The sequence below is a fragment of the Cnephaeus nilssonii genome (genome assembly GCF_951640355.1).
Source record: "Cnephaeus nilssonii genome assembly, chromosome: 5".
NCBI lineage: Eukaryota > Metazoa > Chordata > Mammalia > Chiroptera > Vespertilionidae > Cnephaeus > Cnephaeus nilssonii.
Genome location: NC_137076.1, coordinates 25,260,256 through 25,282,299, shown reverse-complemented (window position 1 = coordinate 25,282,299; position 22,044 = coordinate 25,260,256). Strand labels below are relative to the sequence as shown.

Sequence of the window (22,044 nt, the reverse complement as noted above, 5' to 3'; positions counted from 1 at the left end):
CATTCTGTGCCATAAAGAGAGCAGCCTATGGTTATACACAGCCTCCGGCCCAGAGCACAGATTGCTAATTTCGATAGCATTTGGGAAATATTCCAGCAGACTCTTTAACTCCTCATTATGAGTTCCTTGTGATGAGTTTTAAAGTTTATTTTTGAATAAATTATGCCTATTGGCGGCTCGTATTATAAAATTACAAAAGAAAATACAGTAAATACCCACCCTGGCCCCCAATATTACAAATATATTTCATGTTCTTCAAATGATAATGCATATTTAAGCATTTATGAATATATGCATGTGTGTATTTACTCAAATTATAGCATTATTTAAAAATCATTTATGCCTCTTTTTTGTGTGAATGCATCTCAGAGTGTGTTACTTCTTATTAGAGTATCATCTTTTCTTTTCTTTTTTTTTTTTTTATTTTTTACAGAGAGGAAGGGAGAGGAGAGGGATAGAGAGCTAGAAACATCGATGAGAGAGAATCATCGACCAGCTGTCTCCTGCACACCCCCTACCAGGGATGTGCCCGCAGCCAACGTACATGCCCTTGACCGGAATCGAACCTGGGACCTTTCAGTCCGCAGACCGACGCTCTATCCATTGAGCCAAACCGGTTTCGGCAAGAGTATCATCTTTTTGTTTTTAATGTTTCATTAGTATTGGCTGAATCTTTGGGTTGAAGTTTATTTAGCCGTTTAAAGCAATTTTAGTATGCAAAACAGATGTTCTCATTTAAAACTATATCACCGAAATAGAGTAGATACAGGGTGTCTGTAGGATAAGATCCTAGAAGAGGAGTTACTGAATCAAAAGGTGTGACCCAGTTGAGGCCTGACACCTGGTATTTGGGGAAATGAGCTGAGTGGCTGAAGTGGCTGTGTGTGCCTCCCCTCCCTCAGCTCTGATGACCTTTCCTTCTGGTTTCCCTCCCAGTGTTGAACTTGACCCTCATAGACCTCCCAGGCATCACCAAGGTACCTGTGGGGGACCAACCCCCAGACATCGAGTACCAAATCAAGGACATGATCCTGCAGTTCATCAGCCGGGAGAGCAGCCTCATCCTAGCCGTGACCCCCGCCAACATGGACCTGGCCAACTCAGATGCCCTCAAGCTGGCCAAGGAGGTCGACCCACAAGGTAACCACCAAATCCCACAGCAGCAGCTCCCTCTTTCAGGTTCCCCTGAGCATTGCAACTTGCCCCGCATTCTTGATTTCAGCCAAGTCACTAATGTTCTCTTTGATGGTGGCCAGTGTTTGTTTTTTTAATTGATTTCAGAGAGGAAGGGAGAAGAAGAGAGAAATAGAAATATCAATGATGAGAGAGGATCATTGATAGGTTGCCTCTCACAGGCCCCTCACTGGGGGTCGAGCCTGCAACCCAGGCATATACCCCGACTAAGAATCGAACTGTGACCTCCTGGTTTATAGGTCGACACTCAACCACTGAGCCATGCTGGCCGGGTGGCCAGTGTTTATTGATTGAACATTTGCCACGCACAAGGTTTATTCTTATGGCCAACTACCTGGGATTGGTGCTGTGGCTGTGTTAATTTCACATGAGGGAAACTAGAGCCTGGGTAGGTGACACTGTGGCTTGTCCCAGGTTGTACTGCATAAGGGGGGGAGGGGAGGGGAGGGGAGGGAGGAGGCTGTTGGACCTGTGGTGGCCTGGGGCTTCTTCCTAACAGTGCCCTTCACCTCTGGGCTCTTTTAGGCCTGCGGACCATTGGCGTCATCACCAAGCTTGACCTGATGGACGAGGGCACCGATGCCAGGGATATCCTAGAGAACAAGCTGCTCCCCTTGAGAAGAGGTGTGGCTGTGTGGAGGCTGGGGGCCCTGGCGTGGGGCAGCGGGAGGCCATAGGGCCAGGGGAGGAAGACCTGGAGGGCCACAGGGCCAGGGGAGGGCAGGAAAAATAGGTGGGGTGGAGCTGGAGAGCCGGTGCACCTCTGCTTTTTTAAAACAAAGTTTGTTTTTGTTGTTCTCGTTACTGAAACCTCAGCAGATGCTCCCAGATACATTTTCCCATCACCCTTTTCCCCACTGCCTAGAAGTCACTGCTTTTCTGTACCATTGCAAACCCTTCTAACTTCTTTTTTTCCAAGTGAACTTAGGTATCTTTTTCTTTTCTTTGTATACATTCATTTTTCAATTATGCATTTAACACCTGTTCATTTGGGGAACATGAAAAAACAAATATCCTTGAACAACACGGATTTGAACTGTGCAGATGCAGTATACTGTATATGGATTTTTACACTGACCCGCACAGTTCAAACCCATGTTGTTCAAGGGTCCACTCCCGTTGGGAACCCGAATATGTGGAGAGCTGGCTATAGTTAATATGTGGATTTTCAACTGCACTGGATGTAGGCTCCCCTAGCCCCTGCATTGTTCGAGTCAACTGTATGTAGAAAGAAGAAACTAAAATCATCCACAGCCTAATTCCCCTAGATAGCCACTAGTCAACACTTTGTGGCTATACTTCCAAAATGTTCACAAGAATTTGTAACTTCTATTAATTTTCATGCTTCCTGTTATGAGAATTTTCAAACATTCTTGAAAGTAGAATGGACCCAGCCTCGATGGTTATCAACATACAACTAATTTGAATCTTCCGCATGTTCTTGCCTCCTGTTGTCATTTTCTTCCTGTGAGTTTATAAAGCAAATCCCAGGCATCGTATCATTTTACACATAAACACCTAACACTCTGCTTGAACAGCTCCCCCCTGCACCCCTGCCCCAGCCCCTTTGTTTTTTTCTGTAACATTAATTTTTGTGGAAGAAGTCAGATCACATCCCACACTCGGGATTTGGCCAATGGTAGTTCCCTATAAACTGGTAATTAAATCTAGACAGAAGCCTGATTAGGCTCAGTTTTAGGTTCACCTCTTCTGATAGGAGTAACCTAAGTATTTATTTATTTATTTATTTATTTATTTATTTTGAGAGATTGGAAGGGAGAGGGAGAGAGAAATATGGATGAGAGAGAAGCATCATCAATTGACTGCCTCCTGTACGCCCCCTACTGGGGATCAAGCCTGCAACCCAGGCATGAGCCTTGACCGGGAATCAAATCCGTGACCTCTTGGTTCATGGTTTGATGCTCAACCACTGAGCCACACCAGCCGGTCCTAAGTATTTCTATTTCCAAAAAATGAGTAGCAAACATTTTTTTTTTAATATATTTTATTGATTTTCTATAGAGAGGAAGAGAGAGGGATAGAGAGTCAGAAACATTGATGAGAGGGAAACATCGATCAGCTGCCTCCTGCACACCCTCCACCGGGGATGCGCCTGCAACCAAGGCATATGCCCTTGACCGGAATCGAACCTGGGACCCTTGAGTCCGCAGGCCGACGCTCTATCCACTGAGCCAAACCCACCAGGGCAGCAAACATTTATTAAGTGTCTGATATGTACCAGGCATTGTTCTAAGCTCTTGATATGTAGGAGCCCACTTAATTCTGATAACAACCAACATGGTAGCTCTATTCTCATCCCCACTTTATGGATGAAGAAATTGAGGCATAGTCTAAATCCCTTGCCCCAGCTCACACAGTTAGCAAGTGGTGGAGCAGTTTTTTGTTTCTTTTTGTTGTTGTTAATCCTCACCTGAGGATATTTTTTCCATTTCTTTTCAGAGAGAGTAAGAGGGAGGGAGGGAGGGAGGGGAGAAAGAAAGCGAAACATCGGTGTGTGTCATGAACTGGTTGCCTGCCACTGGGGGTGGGGAGTGAACCCGCAACCCAGGCATGTGCTCTTGACTGGGACTCGAACCTGAGACCCTTCAGTACACAGGCTGACACTCTAACCACTGAGCACACCGGCCAGGGCAGTGGAGCTGATTTTGAATTCCAGCCCTCCAGTGCCATGCTGCTTTGTAACCTGGTTTTCCATTTCACGTAGCAAAATAGCAGAACATTTCCCCACAACAGGCAAATATTCTTCCTTATATGGGAGTGTGTGGGCCGTTTGTTACTCATTCCCCATTTGTTGAACACTTAGGTTGCTTCTGGTTTTTCCCTGTGGCCCGGTGCTGACTATCCATCGAGGGTTTTTTTATTCTTTAAGGCCATTTCTTCCCTAATTATTTTGCTGCCTTTTCCATTCCTTCCCTCTGGCTCTTGCACCTTGCCCGTACCATTTCGATCTTGTGTTTTGCTCCCGGGGTTTCCCTCCTTGATATCTGGGATAGACATTGGGAGGAAACATTCCGACCTTGATTTCCACCTTCCCCCATCACTGCTGAGGCATTGATGAGAGGTGGCCCCAGATCAGGACAGAGCGTGGTCAGGAGCACAAGCTAAAACCCTGTTTCGCTGTGAGGATCAGAGACTGAAGAACAAATCCATGTCAGAGGTTTAGGAAGGAAGGGTCAGTGCTGCAGAGGGAACCAGACCCCATTGTCCCCGTGCTCTCCACCAGCAACTCAACCCCGCACTCCTTTGCACATGTCTGACCACCATCTACACTCCAAGGGACACTAGCTGTGCTCAGCAGTGCTGCCTGGTGGCTGGATGCCGTGCACTCCTCACCTCCCTCCCTCCCCACTCACTGTTTATCTGTCTCCCCTCCTCTGCCTTCCTGTCTGTTTCCAAGAAAGGGACTCTTCCTGTCTCCACTCACTTACACACTTGCTTCCGACTTAAGACCTCAGGCGCTCAGTTTTCTCCTCTTGCTCCGTGGCTTTCAGAATCCCTCCAATTGGATCCTTTATCTTGGCCTATGAAAGACTCAGAACCAGGGCACACTTAGAGGAACCCAAACCTAGGCCAGACTCCTCTCTCTGCCCCCTACTGTATCCTTCTGCTCATGATGATAGGGATGATAGAGACTGTGGGCTTCCCATGGACCTGGGCTCAGATCTGGGTTCTCCTTGTGATCCTTTCTGAGACCTTGGCAAGTGATCTCACTTTGGCCTGTCTTCGTTCCCTCATCTATAAAATGGACATAATGACAGATATGGAGAGGACAAAAAGCAAGTCTCCCTAAGACTCGGCAGGTGCCAATCCCCTTCTCCCCAAGAGAAGCGTTAAAAGACCCCCACTGTCAAGGGAATGGGGATAAATATATACATTTGTCACTTCAGGTCTTTGGTCACCTATCTGCATTCCACTTTTCCAACTTTAATTATATATATTTTTCCCAACTTTAATTATATTAATAGCAATGAATAACTGCCTCTGTTTATTGAGCACCTACCATTTGTTGGCCAATAAGCTAAGTTCTTTTATTTTTTAATAAATATGTTTTTATTGATTTTAGATAGAGGGGAAGAGGGAGGGGGTGAGAGAGAGATTGATGAGAGAAACATCAATTGGCTGCCTCCTGCACACCTCCTACTGGGGATCAAGCCCACAACCAGGCCTGTGCCCTGACTGGTAATTGAACTGGCAACCTTTCAGTGCACAGGATGATGTTCAACCAGCTGAGACACCCCAGCCAGGCCTACTAAGTTCTTTATTTCTCACAATGCCATTCATATACCTGTATTGCTTGGTGCCTTGTGTCCATGCTCAAAGGCTCCTGGATATTCTATCTTTTTAAAAAATGTATTTTTATTGATTTCAAAGAGGAAGTGAGAGGAAGAAAGAGATAGAAACATCAATGGTGAGAGAGAATCATTGATTGGCTGCCTCTTGCACACCCCACATTGGGGATCACGCCTGAAACATGGGCATGTACCTGACTGGGAATCGAACTGAAACCTCCTGGTTCATATGTTGATGCTCAACCACTGAGCCACACCAGCCGGGCTGTTTTGACTCTTTGACCACTATCCCCTTTCCCTTCTCTATTTTGTCCTCTTTATGTTTTTCTTTATCTACTCTTTATTTCTAAATATTGCAAATCTTTTCTTCACACTAGCATTTTTATTCTAAAAAATGGTTTTAAGTACTTCTGTAGTTTCATATTCTATGTGTAAATTAGTGACCCCTCAAGAATTAATTTTGGTAGGTACCCAACTTGACCAACAGCAACCATTGAATAACTCAGCTTTCTCCCCACTGAATTTGAAGAGTTAGCTGTTAGTTTCCACCTGCTACTTGGTATGGTTTAGGGCTTTTTATTGCACTCATCTCTCTGGACATACATGCTCCAATATACCCAACCTTTTCCAATATAATAGCTTTAAAATAGGTTTTAATTTCTGGCAAGATTAGCTGTCTCTGAATTGTCCTCCTTTTTGAGATTTTTTTCTTACCTGTCTTCAAAGCTCAGCTTCTGGATTTCACCTTTATTAAAGCTTGTTTCCACCCACCCCCTTCACACCAAGCTGGATGTACTCTCCTTCTTCCAAACACTTGTGTTGCTTTTCAAAACTTCACTCTGTATTTGCATTCTTCGTGTTTCTAAGTAATGTGTACAGCTTGTAACCCAGTCTGTCAGTGACTCATAGGACAGAATCCAGGTATTCACCTGCACCTTGCTTAGCTCTGTGCCTGCGCTGCAATGGGCACCTGGGCACTTTGGTTCGCCTGGCAGTGGCCCTGCCCTAACCCTCTCTCCCCGCAGGCTACATTGGTGTGGTGAACCGAAGCCAGAAGGACATCGAGGGCAAGAAAGACATTCGTGCGGCACTGGCGGCCGAGAGGAAGTTCTTTCTCTCTCACCCAGCCTACCGGCACATGGCTGATCGCATGGGCACCCCACACCTGCAGAAGACTCTGAATCAGGTGTGTCAGTGGTTTTGTGCAGTTGCACTTGCGCAATCAAGTGTTAGGTAGTAATGAGGGCCAGGAAGAGACTGGGAGGCAGAGACAACAGCTCAGGGGAGCAAAGAGGGAAGGAAGTGTCCAAAGGAAGGGGCCCTCCAAGAAAGGAAATGAGTCTGCCTGGGCAGAGGGCTGGAGGATCAGGAAGGGAAGTAAAACTACCCTGCAAGCTGCTAGGGCCTCCTGAGAGCCAGCAGCCCAGCTGGCCTCCTGAGGGCTTGGCTGCACATCAGATGCTTCCTGGGGCGGTGGTCCCCCTGCCCCTCAACTTCCCCAAGAGTTACATGGAACCGCTCTAATGCTTCAGGATGCTGTCTGAGACTGGAGGGATCTGCAGAGCACGTAGTCCACCTTTAGAAATCTGTAGCTCCCACAGAGGCCCCTGGTCACAGAGGACTTTGGGGTGGCCCAGGCTCATACCGCAGAGTGTGATGCTCCTTTACGCCTTGTGTCTACTTGATGGGCATCTTGTAACTTCTTTTCTATGGCAGGACAGATGGAACAAAACACCACTTTTCAGTTTTGGGGTGTTAGCTGATTCTATGGCTTTTGTTTTGCCCTTCCTCCCAACCAACCTCCCCGCATCTCTTCCTCCCTTCCTTCCCTTCTCCCCTCTCCTGCCCTTCATTTCTCTCTCTCTTTTATCTCTCTGTTCTCCTCCCTCCCTCATAATAGTAAACAAAACAAAACAAAAAGTCCTATAGACCAAATATAGTGAAGGTCCCATTTCCTCCCATCCCATGAGGAGATGGCCAGGGTCATCATTACATGGCCTTCCTTCTAGAGACACGCAGGGCCTAAAGGGCCAGTATGTCTATTTCACCCTCCCCTTTTTCCCTCCCTCCTGCCTCTCTTTACCATTTCTTCCCTTTTTTCTCTCCCCTCTCCCCCCGCTTGAACAGTAAGATATTTACCCACTACTTCATCTGGCTTTTTCTGTAACAACACAACTGCACTGCTGTCTCCTTTTAAAATTTATGAATAATGAACAAATCCACATGATGCGAAAGCAGAACAGTAGAGGGAAAGGGGGGCTTCAGTGAAAGGTCTCCTTCCTGCCTACCTGCCCCATTCTGCCCATTTCTTTCACATTTGTTTCTTGCTGAGTATTCCTTTTCTCAGTTCCTGCAAATAAAAACATGTTCTTACTTTCTCCCTGTCTTTCACAGAAGGGAGCACTTAATGCATATGTTTCGTACCTTTCTTTTGTAGGGTACATCCCCCATGTCTATATATCTGCCCAGTGTCACCCATCCATCCGTCATTCAGTCCATGGTCCTGTGATGGCCTCTTGACCTTTTCACTGAGCAGCACTTGTGGGAGGTTGTTCTGGGTCAGCACACACGCCCTTGCATATAATTGTGTATACTCCATGGTAAACACTCAATCGATCTGTCCTACAAAGGCCCGTGGGCTTTTCTCAGCCTCTCTTTGCTCGGTGCACAAGTGTGACTCTAGCTGATATTTTGTTGCTTTCTCTTGAGGTTGGAGGGTGTGGTGGGCCCAGGCACCATCATACATGGCTCTTTCTCATGCTTGTACTGATCTGTCATTTCTGGCTTCTCTCTTGCAGCAACTGACCAACCACATCCGGGAGTCACTGCCGACCTTGCGCAGCAAGCTACAGAGCCAGTTGCTGTCCCTGGAGAAGGAGGTGGAGGAATACAAGAACTTCCGGCCCGACGACCCCACACGTAAAACCAAAGCCCTGTTGCAGTACGTTTGTCCTCTCCCAACCTAGCTCACTGGGGCCTCCACCCAGCCACAGGGTTCCAGGACTAGGCTGGGCACCAATCCTCATTCATCCATCTGTTCATTCAACAAACATCTCCCAAGGGCCACCTGTGTGCCAGGCCCTGTCCTGAGCACTGAGGTCACCTCAGTGAATGGGGCAGACACTCATTCCTGCCCCATGTGATCAGAAAGGGGAGATGGGGAAGGATGAGACAAAATAAGCAAATAAAATGTATAGTGTGTGAAATGTCAAAAATATTAAAATGGGTAAGGGGCTAGCGAGTACCAGTGTGGGCATAGGGTGCCATTGAAAATAGAGTGGTCGGGCCCGGCTGGCATGGTTCAGTGGTTGAGCATTGATCTATGAACCAGGAGGTCACAGTTCATTTCTCATCAGGGCACATGCCTGGGTTGTGGGCTCGATTCCCAGTGGGGAGCGTGCAGGAGGCAGCCAATCAATGATTCCCTGACATCATTGATGTTTCTATCTCTCCCTCTCCCCTCCTCTCCGAAATCAATAAAAACATATTTTAAAAAAAGAAACTACCGTGGTCAAGAAGGCCTCTCTGAGTCCATGGGAGTCAGGCAAAAACCTGAAGAGGTGAGGGAAGGAGCCACATAGAGCCCTGGATGGGGCCCAGCCAGTGCAAAAGTCTTTTTCTTTTTTAAAATATATTTTATTGATTTTTTACAGAGAGGAAGGGAGAGGGATAGAGTGCTAGAAACACCGATGAGAGAGAAACATCGACCAGCTGCCTCCTGCACACCCCCTACCGGGGATGTGCCCGCAACCAATGTACATGCCATGCCCTTGACCGGAATCGAACCTGGGACCTTTCAGTCCGCAGACCGACGCTCTATCCGCTGAGCCAAACCGGTTTCGGCTAGTGCAAAAGTCTTGAGGCAGGACTGTGTCCAGCATGTTGGAGGTCCATGTGGCTGGAGCAGAGTGAGTGAGGGAGAGTGGGAAGAGGTGAGGGCAGAGTGTGCAGGGCCTTGCTGAACATGGGGAGGACTTTGGCTCTTGCTCTAGGTGCGGTGGGAGCCATGCTTGGTTTTGAGCAGAGAATGGGGATGACCTGACTCAGGTGCTCACAGGCGCCCTCTGGCTGCTGCAGGGAGGACAGACCTGGAGGGGGTTGGGACCAGACCCTGTGTTAGCTGCTTCTGCTTGATATCTTGAATCCTCACCCTGACTGTTGAGTCCAGCTCAGAACTGTAGGAGACTCCCTGCAGCTGTGCAGCTGAGAGGCAGGGGAGTGGGTGTCCCCACCATCCCAGGTTCTTACTTGGGGTTCTTCCTGCCCCTGTATTCTCAGTTTCTGCCCTGCCAGGGACCGTAAGTGCTGCAAAGACTTGGTTAGAGTGAGTTTCAGAAACTCCCTGGCAGCTCATGAGGCAGATGGTGGCATGCACAAGACTCCTCCTACAGGCACACCAGAGGGGCACTGGCCCCATGACCATCTTAGGTCTGACGTCCCCTCCCTCTCAGCCATTGGGCAGTGCATGGTGGTGGGATCGGGATGAGAATGCTTTTATGCTCAGTCAAGCTCAACTGCATTCTGCAAAGCTTTTTTTAAAATATATTTTTATTGACTTCAGAGAGAGAGATAGAAACATCAATGATGAGAGAGAATCATTGATTGGCTGTCCTCTGCACACCCCACATTGAGCCAAACTGGCTAGGGCCGCAAAACTTTCTATAGAGCAAATGCTGATCCTTTGTAGACTTGAAGAGGAGATTTAGTCTAGCATGTGCTGCAGCCTGGGGGTAAGCCTGGGTGTGCTGGGCTTTCCCTGGCTGGTGACCATGCCTCTCTTGAATCTTGTATTCCTTACCCCTAAATGAAGGTATGAAAGGGAAACATCAAACAGTTGCCTCCTGTATATGCCCTAACTGGGGATTGAACCCACAACCTAGGTATGTGTTCTGACTAGGAATTGAACCCGCCACCTTTTGGTGTACAAGATGACACTCCAATCAACTGAGCTACCCAGCCGGGGCAAAAGTGTTTTTTAATTGAGGCATGTACATGTTTTTTTTTAAACATAATGTTATTGGAACTCTTAGTAGACTGCAGTATAGTGTAAAAGTAACAATATGCATGGGAAACAAAAAATTTCATATCACTGGCTTTATTTGCTTTATTGCAGTTATCTGGAACTGAACCTGCAATATCTTCGAGGTCTGTCAATGCTTGAGTTGACCAAGAATTTGGGAGGCAGAGATGAGGAAATGACTAAGGCAGACAGTGTAAGGGACTGGGGGGAGCAATTAGAAATGCCAAGGAAAATCAAGACACTAGTAAATATCTTAGATCTTTACTGCTCACATTGTCACAGCACTAATTAGCAACACTTACATACTTTGTAAGGGCTAGGCTGGGTTCTAAGGGGCCAGTCGTGGTATTAGCACATTTTGTCAACTATGTGACATTTTGACTTCTCTGAATTCAGAAGTTTTAGGTGAATTACCGTGATTTGACAGCATTTTTTATTTTTTTGTGGGAGTATAGACTAGGATTGCATTTTAGGATTAGTGATTTCTTAGGAGTTGATGAAATCTAGAAACTTTTTGAATCCTCACAGTGACCTTGTGTGAAGGTGCTGCTATGATCAACCCACTTTCCAGATGAAGGAACTGAGGCTCAGAGGGACAAAGGCCTCAGCCTATAGTGGTGGAGTGCCGACCCACGTGCTGGGAGGTGGCGGAAGCCACCTGAACTATGTGAAGGAACTGCCATTTCACTCTATGATCCTGTTGGATTAGTCCAAACCTCAGGGCAGAGGTGAGGTTGCTAAGTTGTGACCCCCACACCTCACTCTTGTCATCTGCAAAATGGAGTATTAACTGCACCTCCTTCAGTTCAGTGAATGATCGTAATAGGCATATAGAATGGGCCTGGCATGTAGCAAGTGCTTGCCACCTGCAGCTCCTGAATTTTGTTTTGATATACACATAGATTTTGTTCCTAAAAACTAAAAGGGGGAACTGAACCATGGCTTGACTCAGGACATAACACCAGAGCTTTGTTGAAACCTCTGCTTAATGTTCGTGTTTTCTTTTTCCTCGTAGGATGGTCCAGCAATTTGGGGTGGACTTTGAAAAGCGGATAGAGGGCTCTGGAGACCAAGTGGACACACTGGAGCTCTCCGGGGGCGCCCGAATCAATCGCATCTTCCATGAGCGGTTTCCCTTCGAGCTGGTGAAGGTAGTGCGGCAAGGGCTGGGCCCTCCTGTCCCTGGTCAGGCACCCATCTACTTGGCCTTGAGCCCATCCTCCTTCCAGAGCTTCCCGTCTTGAACTCTGGCCTTCATGCCTGAGCCTGCCCTGGGTAGAGTGTGGCCCGGGGAGGCGTCTCCTATGGGTTTCCTTCCCTGAGCAGGCAGCTTACAACTTTCCAGCAGAGATGTACAAAGTTCTTTTTTTTTCCCCTCTGACAAAAGCCAATACAATGTATTTCCTTTGCAAAATACATAGAAAATAGGGGAAATTCACATGTCCTTAGCAGGTTGAAAAAAGAAAAAGCAGGTTATGGACCCAACATGTGCAGCGTAACACATAGACAATATTTGTAATACCCTTCCATATGAAATTACACCTGTGTGTTTTGATGTGTGTATTTGCATAGACCTGTAAAGATGTTCTTACAGTTCTCGGGCCTGGAATTTGAGATTTTTAAAAAGTTTACTTGAACTTTTTTTAAAAATTTATTTTATGGATTTTAGGAAGAGGAAGGAAGGAAGAGAGAGAAACATTTATCATTGATTGGTTGCCTTCCGCATGCACCCGGACAGGGAATCAAATCGCAATGTGGGTTTGACCAGAAATTGAAACCACCACCTTTTGGTTTATGAGACGACGCTCCAACCACATTGGCCAGGGTGTAAAACATTTGCTTGAACTTTTTTTTTTAAATATATTTTTATTGTTTTCAGAGAGATAAGGAGAGGGAGAAAGAGATAGAAACATCAATGATGAGAGAGAATCATTGATTAGCTGCCTCTTGCACGCCCCCTGTTGGGGATCGAGCCAGCAACCTGGGCATGTGCCCTTGACCAGAATTGAACCTGGGACCCTTCAGTCCTCAGGCCTATGCTCTATCCACTGAGCCAATCCAGCTAGGGTGCTAATTCTTGAACTTTTACTTTTTACTGTGATTACTTATTTTTATGAAAATCAGTGAAGTTTTTGTTTGTTTTTTTCAATTAAAGAGTAAGTTAAAAGCAGGAACACTCCCATAATCCTAACACCCACAGACAACTCCTGTTAGCATCTGGATGTGTGTCCTTTAAGAATTATTTCTATGCAAGTAGAAAGCCTTATGCTCGCGTTGGCAGCACAGACTCTAAAATTGGACTGACACAGAGAAGATTGGCATGGCTCCTGCTCAAGGATGACACGCAAATTCGTGAACCATTCCCTTTAAAAAAAAAAAGAGCCACCCTTGAATACACAAACATAGCACATATATTCATCCATACTTATGTGCACATATATATTTTTAAAAATTTATGTCTTTATATCATGCTTTTTTCATGTGGTGGCCATCTTTCAAAACTAATCATAAACATTTCATGTATCATCAATAACAAAGCTATTTATTATTTTATGTATGTCCCATCATGCATTTAGCAGTCTCCCTTTGTGGACATTTAGTCCCCCCCCCCCCCCCGCCACCCACCCACACACACACACACACACACACACACACACACACACACACACACACATTTTTTAGTGTTATGAATAGTTTTGTAAATGTAGCTAGTTCTTATTATTTTTTTTAATGTATTTTTATTGATTTCAGAGCGGGAGGAAGAGGGAGAGAGAGAAGCATCAATGACGAGAGAGAATCATTGATCAGATATCTCCTGCATGCCCCCTACTAGGGATCGAGCCCAAAACCCGGGAATGTGCCCTGACCAGGAGCTGAACTGTGACCTCTTGGTTCATAGGTCAATGCTCAGCCATTGAGCCACACTGGCTGGAAATGTAGCTAATTCTTTTTTTTTTTTTTTTTTAATATGTATTTATTGATTTCAGAGAGGAAGGGAAAGGGAGAGATAGAAACATCACTGATGGGGGAGAATCATTGATCGGCTGCCTCCTGCATGCCCCCTACTGGGGACCACGCCCGCAACCTGGGCATGTGCCCTTGACAGGAATCGAACCCGGGACCCCTCAGTCCACAGGCCAATGCTCTATCCACTGAGCCAATCCAGCTAGGGCGCTAATTCTTTATTAATTCCTCATGATAAATTTCTAGAGCTTTAAAAATTACCAGGTGACATTATAGGTATATATTTTTTATTTTTAGGTATATCTTTGGAGGTTCTTAATTTGTAGTGCAAGTGGCCCCAAAAAAGTTTTTATATGAATTCATGTTTCCTCTAAGAGAGCAAGAGTGTTAGTTTCACAGCATCCTTGCTGATACTAGGTTTTAATATTTTTAAAATTTTTGACCAATTTAATATTCTGCCATGTGAATACAGATGCACACAGGAAACAACATTCTCCAAATAAACACCTGTTCTGAAGGAGCCCCAGGTACATCTTTGCTAGTGTTTGGTTTCTCTGTTCTCAGATGGAGTTTGATGAGAAAGACTTAAGACGGGAGATCAGCTACGCCATTAAGAACATTCATGGTGTCAGGCAAGTTCCACAGGGAGCGTTGCCATTGTTCCCTTTACCTTTGCGGTGCCATTCTCTAGTCAGTTTGTCCCCCCCAACCTCTGGGGCCCTGATTGTGAGGTCTTAACAGGGTTCCTGGGTGGTTGTCAGTAGCTATAACTCTCCAAGGGCACTTGAGGGTGGATGGGCTCAGTCCTGTGTGAGTAGGTCATGGGTCACAGGACTCTCTGCTGCCCTTGGTTTAAACATTTAGTTAACCCCCCCCCCCTCGCCCCCAGTCAGTTGGCATGAGTCCTAGTTACTGTAGTCATCCAAGAAGGCTCGCTGCATATTTGCCCTCGGGGTGGGGGTGGGGAGCAAGATCTGAGTCATGATTACAGGAATCCAGTGTTTGAACCCATTCTGGATTCCCTGTGAGCCTCCTGGGTCCCCTCTATATTCCAACAAAAGTAGTCATTCCAGTCATCCAGTCTCACATCACCATGGGGTCCTCAGGTTGCCCTGGGGTTTCCAGGTAGTGGACACAGGCATCTGACCCCTAGACTTGCCATGACCTTGGTTCTTTCGTGGGAACCCGGCCCCTACCTGTGAGATTGCTGACCATGCTTTGTTTTTCTCTGACTTATCTCCCCTGCCCCTGGGTTTGAATGGTTTTAGGACCGGGCTCTTCACCCCGGACCTGGCATTCGAGGCCATTGTGAAAAAGCAGGTCGTCAAGCTGAAAGAGCCCTGTCTGAAATGTGTCGACCTGGTTATCCAGGAGCTAATCAATACAGTTAGGCAGTGTACCAGTAAGGTATTGGCCCCTCGGCAGGGGACTCCTGGCCGCGTGGAAACGGGGGTTCAGGGCTTTGGTATCAGGCTCCCAGTGCTGCTTCAGCCGTTGCCCCATGGTGCCTTCCCCCTGCCTACAGATTGCCTTGGTTTCCAAGAATGTGGCATCTTCCCAGAGGCTGGGGCAGGGGCATGTCGGCCTAGGTGCAGCTGGTGGGGGGACGGGGGAGGTATCAGGCCTCCAGAACTGGCCATACTGGTGGGCAGGGCTCCCTGGGACCCTGATACCAAGCCTAGCATGTGTCTGATGGAATTGGGCTGTCGCTTTGCTGCCTTCTGAGAAACAGAGAGGGACCCCGTGTCAGCTGCTGGAGGCATGGCTCCCTGAACCTCCCTGGCTGTCACTCCTCCTTGAGTGACACCCTTGGGCTTCCCTGGAGCCAGTCATGTTTCTGTCCCCCGGGTGCCAAAAAAGGCCCAAACGCTAATGTATAATGAGTGCTCGGGTCCCAAAGTCGGCTCGGCTCCTAACTGCCTCCTCTAGTTCCCTTGCCTTCCCCAGGAGCAGTGCTGTTCCCCCAGGTAGCCAGTCCTCAGATCCACTAGGTCACAAGTGCCTATGTGCTTGGGCCACTGCCTCCCCCCAGCAAGACATGGGCCTGGCTCCCAGGGCAGCATGCTTTGGCCAAGCAGCTGAAGCGCTTCTCGATGGGCAGTTTGTGCTTGCACGTCCACGATGGCCATAGAGCTCTGGGTCTGCCTTCCTAGGCAGAGGATTTCTGCTTGAGCCTTCTGTTCTCAGTCTGGAAAAGCCCACATTTGCTTCTTAAGCTTCTTCGATTGGAAAAGGAAGGGGAAAGAAACCCAGATGGGTTGGAGATTGTCATCCTGGAGCCCGTTGTCACAGATAATGAAAACACAAAGCGTCCCCACACCCATAGCCATCTGCCCGAAGACGCTGACCCTTAGCACTTCCGTAATTAAACCCAGACCAAGTCCACCCCTGGGACCCAGGATGCCTCTTTGATCCGAAGCAGCTTCCGGGGCAAATGCGGGCACAGACTCCTCCATGCATGTCACTAACCAACTGACTCTCGTTTCTCTCTCTCTCTCCCTCTCTCTCTCTCCCTCTCTCTCTCTCTCTCTCTCTCCCCCTCTCTCTCTCCCTCTCCCCCCCCCCCCCCCATCCCGGGTGTGTGGCCTGCACTGTCCCTGGGTGTCTTTCTACTGGTCCCGCCCTTCGCATGACCCAGGACGGGGCTCTTCACCCCTGATATGGCCTTTGAAGCCATTGTGAAAAAACAGATTGTAAAACTCAAAGAGCCAAGTTTGAAGTGTGTTGATCTCGTGGTCTCAGAACTGGCCACGGTCATTAAAAAGTGTGCTGAGAAGGTAATAGAAGGTTTTGTTATTATCACCTACGCATCTGTCCCCCATCTTCTCCCTCTGTTGTTAGTCTTAACCCGTGCATCTGGGAGACTCTGCCTCAGATGGACCCCCTCTCCATAGGCCAGTTGTCACTTAACGACATCTCAATTTGCATTGGCAGACAAAATCGGGCGAGCTGCATCGCACGTGTGTGCCACCTTTGCAGTTTGGGCTACTGAAGGGGCTGGGAGGCCTTTGATGTTGCCAAAAGCATTTACTCAGCAGGCAGTGGGGATGAGAGTCAGTGCCCGTTCCTGAGACCTGAGAGAAAGGGGCTTTCCAAACTGTCAGCAAAGCAGTAAAACATTGCCATGTGCAGATCTTCGTGTTCTTATGTCACGGGACATTTAGTGAGTTTTCATCAGGTGATTTTGACTGTCCAACTCAATTTTCTTCAAAATTGAGCTTAACCCAAACTGCAGAAGGTGGTTCTTCATGTGCTTGGCTGGAGCTCTGGGGGTGTTAGAGGAGTGGGTTCCAGAGATGAGATGATGAGGAACAGTTTTCTACAAGGGGATCCCTCTGAGATAGATGACCCAGATGCCAACCCACCATCTTAGAACACTCGCTACGCGCTCACGAGCTGGGCAAGGGCACTCATCCCAGTGACTGGTGGCTTTAATTATAATCAGTGTCCTGGCTCCCACCTAGTGCTGGGCGGGAGGGGATGGCTGTCACCCACATTCTCTGCCACTTTCCAACTCTAAATTGCATTCTCAAAAAGCATCTTTGCTTGCGCATGGGGACCCTGTCACTCTCTCTGGCCCACCGTCCCCCCACTGTCCCCTTGTCTACCAGCTGGAGCAGCTATGAGACAGGAGTGGAGTGGGGATGCGGTGGGCCCACCTCATGTCACCCACCTCCCCCGTGTTTTCTGTGTGGTTCACATTGCTTCCCATGCCATGAGGACCCAGCCAATTCTGCCACTCTGCTTTCCCCTCAGCTCAGCTCCTACCCCCGGTTGAGAGAGGAAACAGAGCGAATTGTCACCACCTACATCCGAGAACGGGAAGGGAGAACCAAGGACCAGGTATTGGCTTTTGTTTTAATTTTCAGGTATAATTTACTTGCAATAAATCTTGAGTGTACAGTATTTTGAGTTTTGACAAATGCATGCAATAACCCCCACCTCAATCACAATATAGAACGGTTCTATCACCCCTCCAGAACTCTCATCCTTTGCCCTTTTGCCGTCAACCCCTCACTGACCCCCAGGTCCTGGCAATCACTTGGCTGCTTCCTGTTCCTATGGTTTTGCCCTTTTTTCCAGAATGTTCTGTGAATGGTCTCCTGTACTACATAGCTTTTTGATTCTGACTTCCTTCTCTCAGCATAATATATTTGGGATTCATCCCTGTTGTTTGTGGTATATCTGAAGTTTGTTTTTTTATCCTCACCTGGGGATATTTTTTTTTATTGATTTTAGAGAGAGAGGAACGGTGCGGGGAGAGAGAGAAACATTGGTGTGAAAGAAACTTCATTCGGTTGCTTCTCGTACCCCCGCAACCTAGGTATGTGCCTTGACCAGGAATCGAATCTGTAGCCCTTTGGTGTACAGGATAACACTCCAGCCATCTGAGCCACCGCCGGGCTGACGTTAGTTGCTTTTGATCGCTGAATGTGTGGACCACAGCTTGTTTATCTATTTGCCTGCCAGAGGACAGTAGGGTGCTTTTGGTGGTTTAGTTTTCCTGTGGAGACCATCCAAGCACACACAAAGGCAGAGAGTGGGTTCCTCCAAGCAGTCACAGTGAGAGTCTCACCTGTTCCCTGCTATGTGAGCTAAGGGCCTTCATTCCTCCTTCATATGCCCCAACACCTGCTCTTAGTCACTTTCCCTCAGTTGTCTACTGTGGTCTCTTGGCAGCTGTTTGTTTAAGGCAGAACCAAAACAAGCCGACGTGTTGTATTTGGTTGTGATGTCACCTGTATAGAATGGTTCTTCTCCCCTTGACCTTGATGGAGAAAACTGGATCATTTGTCCGTCAGAGGATCCCCCTGTCAACCTGTGCCTGTTTCCTCAGAGCTTCTGTAGCCTAGAAGCTGTATCAAAAGCTTGAGAGATTCCAGTTTGTTTTGTTGTCGTTGCCGTCAAGGATGCTGCTGTCCCTTCCATGCACACCACAGCCCCTGGTTGCCTCCCTGTCGACACTGCTAGGCTTGATGCACTGGCTCCGGGATAGTGGGATTCAGGCTTTATAAAACTAGCAACAGTGGAGCACCCCAGAATTTTCCAACAACCCCATAAGGTCTGACCTACTGCCTGGCCTGTTTTATGCTTGAGGACTTGGAGCCACAGTGAGGTGATAGGAAGGGGCAGGGTACTGTGTAAGGGCCTATCCCTTATCTTTGATGACATCCCCACTGGTGTGTGTGTGTTTCATTTTAATGTCCTCACCTGGCCAGGTTATCTTTGCTGTTTAAATGTAGCACTTATGAAATGCCAGGTGCTAGCTAAAGACTTTACATATTGTGAATGATTTAACTCTGAAGTGGGCCTCTTGTGCTCCTATTCCACAACTTGGTAACATGGGGCCCAGGGTCACACAGCCAGACAGTGGCTGAGCCAAGCCTGCAGCCCAGGTAGTCAGCCCCAGAGGCTATGCCTATGACCATGACTGCCTCTCTCTGGTTGTTTGGCTCAAACTTACTTAGTTGTGAGTCCCTGGCGTCTGGAAGCACCTGTGTTCCCTTCCCCCTACAGATGTACCCCAGGTGTATTTTGGGGGGGAGATGTGCCCCTGTTCTTGTGCCCGGGAAGCAGCGCGGTTCTGCACCCGCACCCTACTCCTTTGTGAAAAGTGCTTTGTCCGCTGCCCCTGCCTGCCATGCTGGGCTCTATACAGATGCTCCTCAGATTACAATGAGTTTATCAGGATGTAACGATGAGGTTACATCCTGATAACCTCATGGTAAGTTGAAAATAAAGTAAGCTGCAAATGCATTTAATTTACCTAACTTTGAACATTATAGCTTGGCCTAACCTACCATAAACATGTTCAGAACACTTAAATGAGCCTACAGTTGGGCAAAATCATCTAATACAGTGAATGCACTGTAGAGTAAGCATGTCAAACTTGTGGCCCGTGGGCCACATGCCTTGTTTATTTGGCCCGTGTTAACCTTTGAGTTTGACATGCTTGCTGTAGAGTATCAGTTGTTGACCCTCATGATCGTTTGGGTGACTGGGAATTAGGTCTTGCTGCCCAGCATCGTAAGAGAGTATTGTGTTACATATCACTAGCCCAGGAAAAGATCAAAATCAAAATCCAAAGTATGGTTTCTGCTGAATGCTTACCACTTTCACACTGTTATAAAGTCAGAAAGTCATGCCGGGGACCATGTGTACTCACAGGGGCTTCTGCTTTCCCTCAGATTCTTCTTCTCATTGACATTGAGCAGTCCTACATCAACACAAACCACGAGGACTTCATTGGATTTGCCAAGTATGTACTGTTGGGTACAGCGGCTGATGGGCTGGCACCAGTCCACCCTCAGTTGGGATTCCCTCTGTGTCAGGGCTCCTGGGGTGAGAGTGTCTGGAAGGTTGCCTGGACCATCCCCATTGTCCCCACTGCATCTCCTATGAGGGCACCAGAGGTTAAAGGAAGAAAGTGCAGTCCTGGGGTCAAATTCACGAGGAAAGGACAAGGCTGGCTAGCCTCCAGGGCTTCCTTGCCTGAGGCCCTTCTCAGAGCCTGTCATAGGCTCCTGTGCAGCTTTCCCAGACTCCATGTGCACTTGGCGCTTTCATAGAGTCTCATGGGTCAGGGCTGCCCTGCATCGCCACAGCTTCCATTTATTTTTTATTTATATTTAATCCTCACCTGAGGATATTTTTCCATTGATTTTTAGAGAGAGTGGAAGAGAGAGGGAAAGACAGAGAGAAAGACCGATGTGAGGGAAACACATTGATTGGTTGCCTCCTGCATAAGCCCGATCAGGGCCCAGGCCGGGAGGAGCCTGCAACTGAGGTACGTGCCCTTGACCAGAATTGAACCTGGGACCCTTCCATCCGCAGGCCCGGCACTCTATCCACTGAGCCAAACTGGTTAGGACTCCATTTATACACTGTAGATTTAAAACCAGAACCTTCCATGGAACCTAGATAAGGGGCTAGACCAAGGAGCTCTGATTTCAGCAAGATGTAGATATAAATGCTGGTGGTCTCAGGCATCTCCCACTGACTCCTTCAGCCCTTTTACCCCTCTCAGTAAGCTTGGGTGTCATATGGATTGTTCTGGTGGCTCACAAAGGTTTTGTTGCCTGAGCCACATAGCATAGCAGACCATTGGTAGCCAACTCCCTTGTATCATTTAGCAAATATTGTCTCTCTGTGCCAGGCCCTATGACACCGCATTGAGCAAGCATAGGCCCAGGTCCCCACCCTCAAAAGAAGGTCCCATGCCAGGGACAGACGTGCACCTGGACAGTTAGGATACAGTGTGGTCAGTGCTGGGGCGGGGACTGTATAGGGCCCATGGGAATTCAGTGGGCGGCCTTCTGGCCTGACCTTGGGGGGTGCAGGGAGGCATCTTTGAGGAGGGGCCTGCTAGAGCCTAATCTTGGGCTAGAGGGCTGCAGCAAGAGGGTCTTTCTGTCGGGGGATTCTCTGTTGTGCTAAGTAATTACCAGGTAACATTTATCAATGCACTCAACACAGTTAATTGAATAGCTGTTCTGTGCTGGGCACATGGTAGGTGAGTAGAATGAGTGAATAAGGGCATGATCATAAACTTCAGGCCCCAGCTGAGTATTCCCTGCTGGGAGTGGGCTGGGGGGGCACAGGCCATGGGCCACCCCTCAGGTGTTTCTCGGAGCCTGGGGAGCAGACCCTCCTGCTCTTATCCCCAGCAGCCAGTTGTATGTAGGCTGAAAACACTGGTCCTCCCTGTTCGGTTTGCTGCTGTTTTTCTCACCTTGATATCTCTGCTTCTCACACTTCATCCACAGTTCCTTCTCACAATTTCTCCTGTTTTTCCTTTGACCACTCCACTCTTTCCTCTGGATTCCTGCGCCTTCCCACCTCCCCCAGCTGTTACTATACTGAGCAGCTGGTGACCTGGTGGGTATTGCCTGCTGTGTGCCTTTTCCCTGGTGTGTGAACAGCTGGGGGCGGGGCCCAGGGTGCCAGGCTCCGCCCAGCCTAGGTATAAACCAGGGCCCCAGTCCTAGGTGGGATATCCCAGGGTCCCACTGAACAACCATGGAGCACTGTTTCAGGGCCTTTGGACTAGGACAGTGAATTAGCCAGACTTGGCACTTGCCCCTTCAGAGACCACAGGCTGGGGACACATTGTCATTGAGCAAATTGTCACAGAGAAAATGAAAGTTGGAAAGGAAGGTGAGGGGTTGTGGGAAAGGGGACCAAGGGATGCGTCCTGGAGAGACCTTCCCAAGGAAGTCCTGACAGCCAGGTGACAGGCAGGGTACGCCAGAGAGCGTTAGAGACGGAAGGCCGAGAAGCCAGGAGCATGGGAGACCAACGCAAAGTGAAGGTGAGAGGCCAGGCCCCATCACCAGGAGGGCCCTGCAGGCTGTGGGGGAGGTCTCTTATTGGGGGCAGGTAAGGGAAAGGTGCAGCCGTGTGGGCTGCCAGGAAAGGCAGGGAGCCAGAAAGCCCATAGGAAGTAGCATATCTGGGGCCTCTCTAGCACCCAGGCCCTGCCATGAGTGACTTAGCTCAGTCCTGTCTTCTTCAGACACTTTTGGTCAAACTTCTTTGCTTGGATGTTCTGGGCTG

At 48.1% G+C, this 22,044-nt stretch overlaps 1 protein-coding gene across 9 annotated transcripts in view; it reads left to right on the top strand.

Annotated features, from left to right (window-relative positions):
- The window catches only part of DNM2 (dynamin 2), an 82,536-nt gene that overhangs the window by 40,743 nt on the left and 19,749 nt on the right, over positions 1-22,044 (top strand). For 5 of the 9 annotated variants that reach the window (XM_079770437.1, XM_079770436.1, XM_079770434.1 and 2 more), the window contains exons 4-12: positions 937-1,140; positions 1,720-1,818; positions 6,530-6,690; positions 8,303-8,445; positions 11,540-11,675; positions 14,053-14,120; positions 14,757-14,895; positions 17,245-17,331; positions 19,677-19,747. In XM_079770437.1, the coding sequence (XP_079626563.1) occupies positions 937-1,140; positions 1,720-1,818; positions 6,530-6,690; positions 8,303-8,445; positions 11,540-11,675; positions 14,053-14,120; positions 14,757-14,895; positions 17,245-17,331; positions 19,677-19,747 (1,108 nt within the window). Of the gene's footprint in view, positions 1-936; positions 1,141-1,719; positions 1,819-6,529; positions 6,691-8,302; positions 8,446-11,539; positions 11,676-14,052; positions 14,121-14,756; positions 14,896-16,126; positions 16,266-17,244; positions 17,332-19,676; positions 19,748-22,044 lie in introns of all 9 variants that reach the window. The other 4 variants (XM_079770438.1, XM_079770435.1, XM_079770439.1 and 1 more) reach the window with 1 other exon arrangement.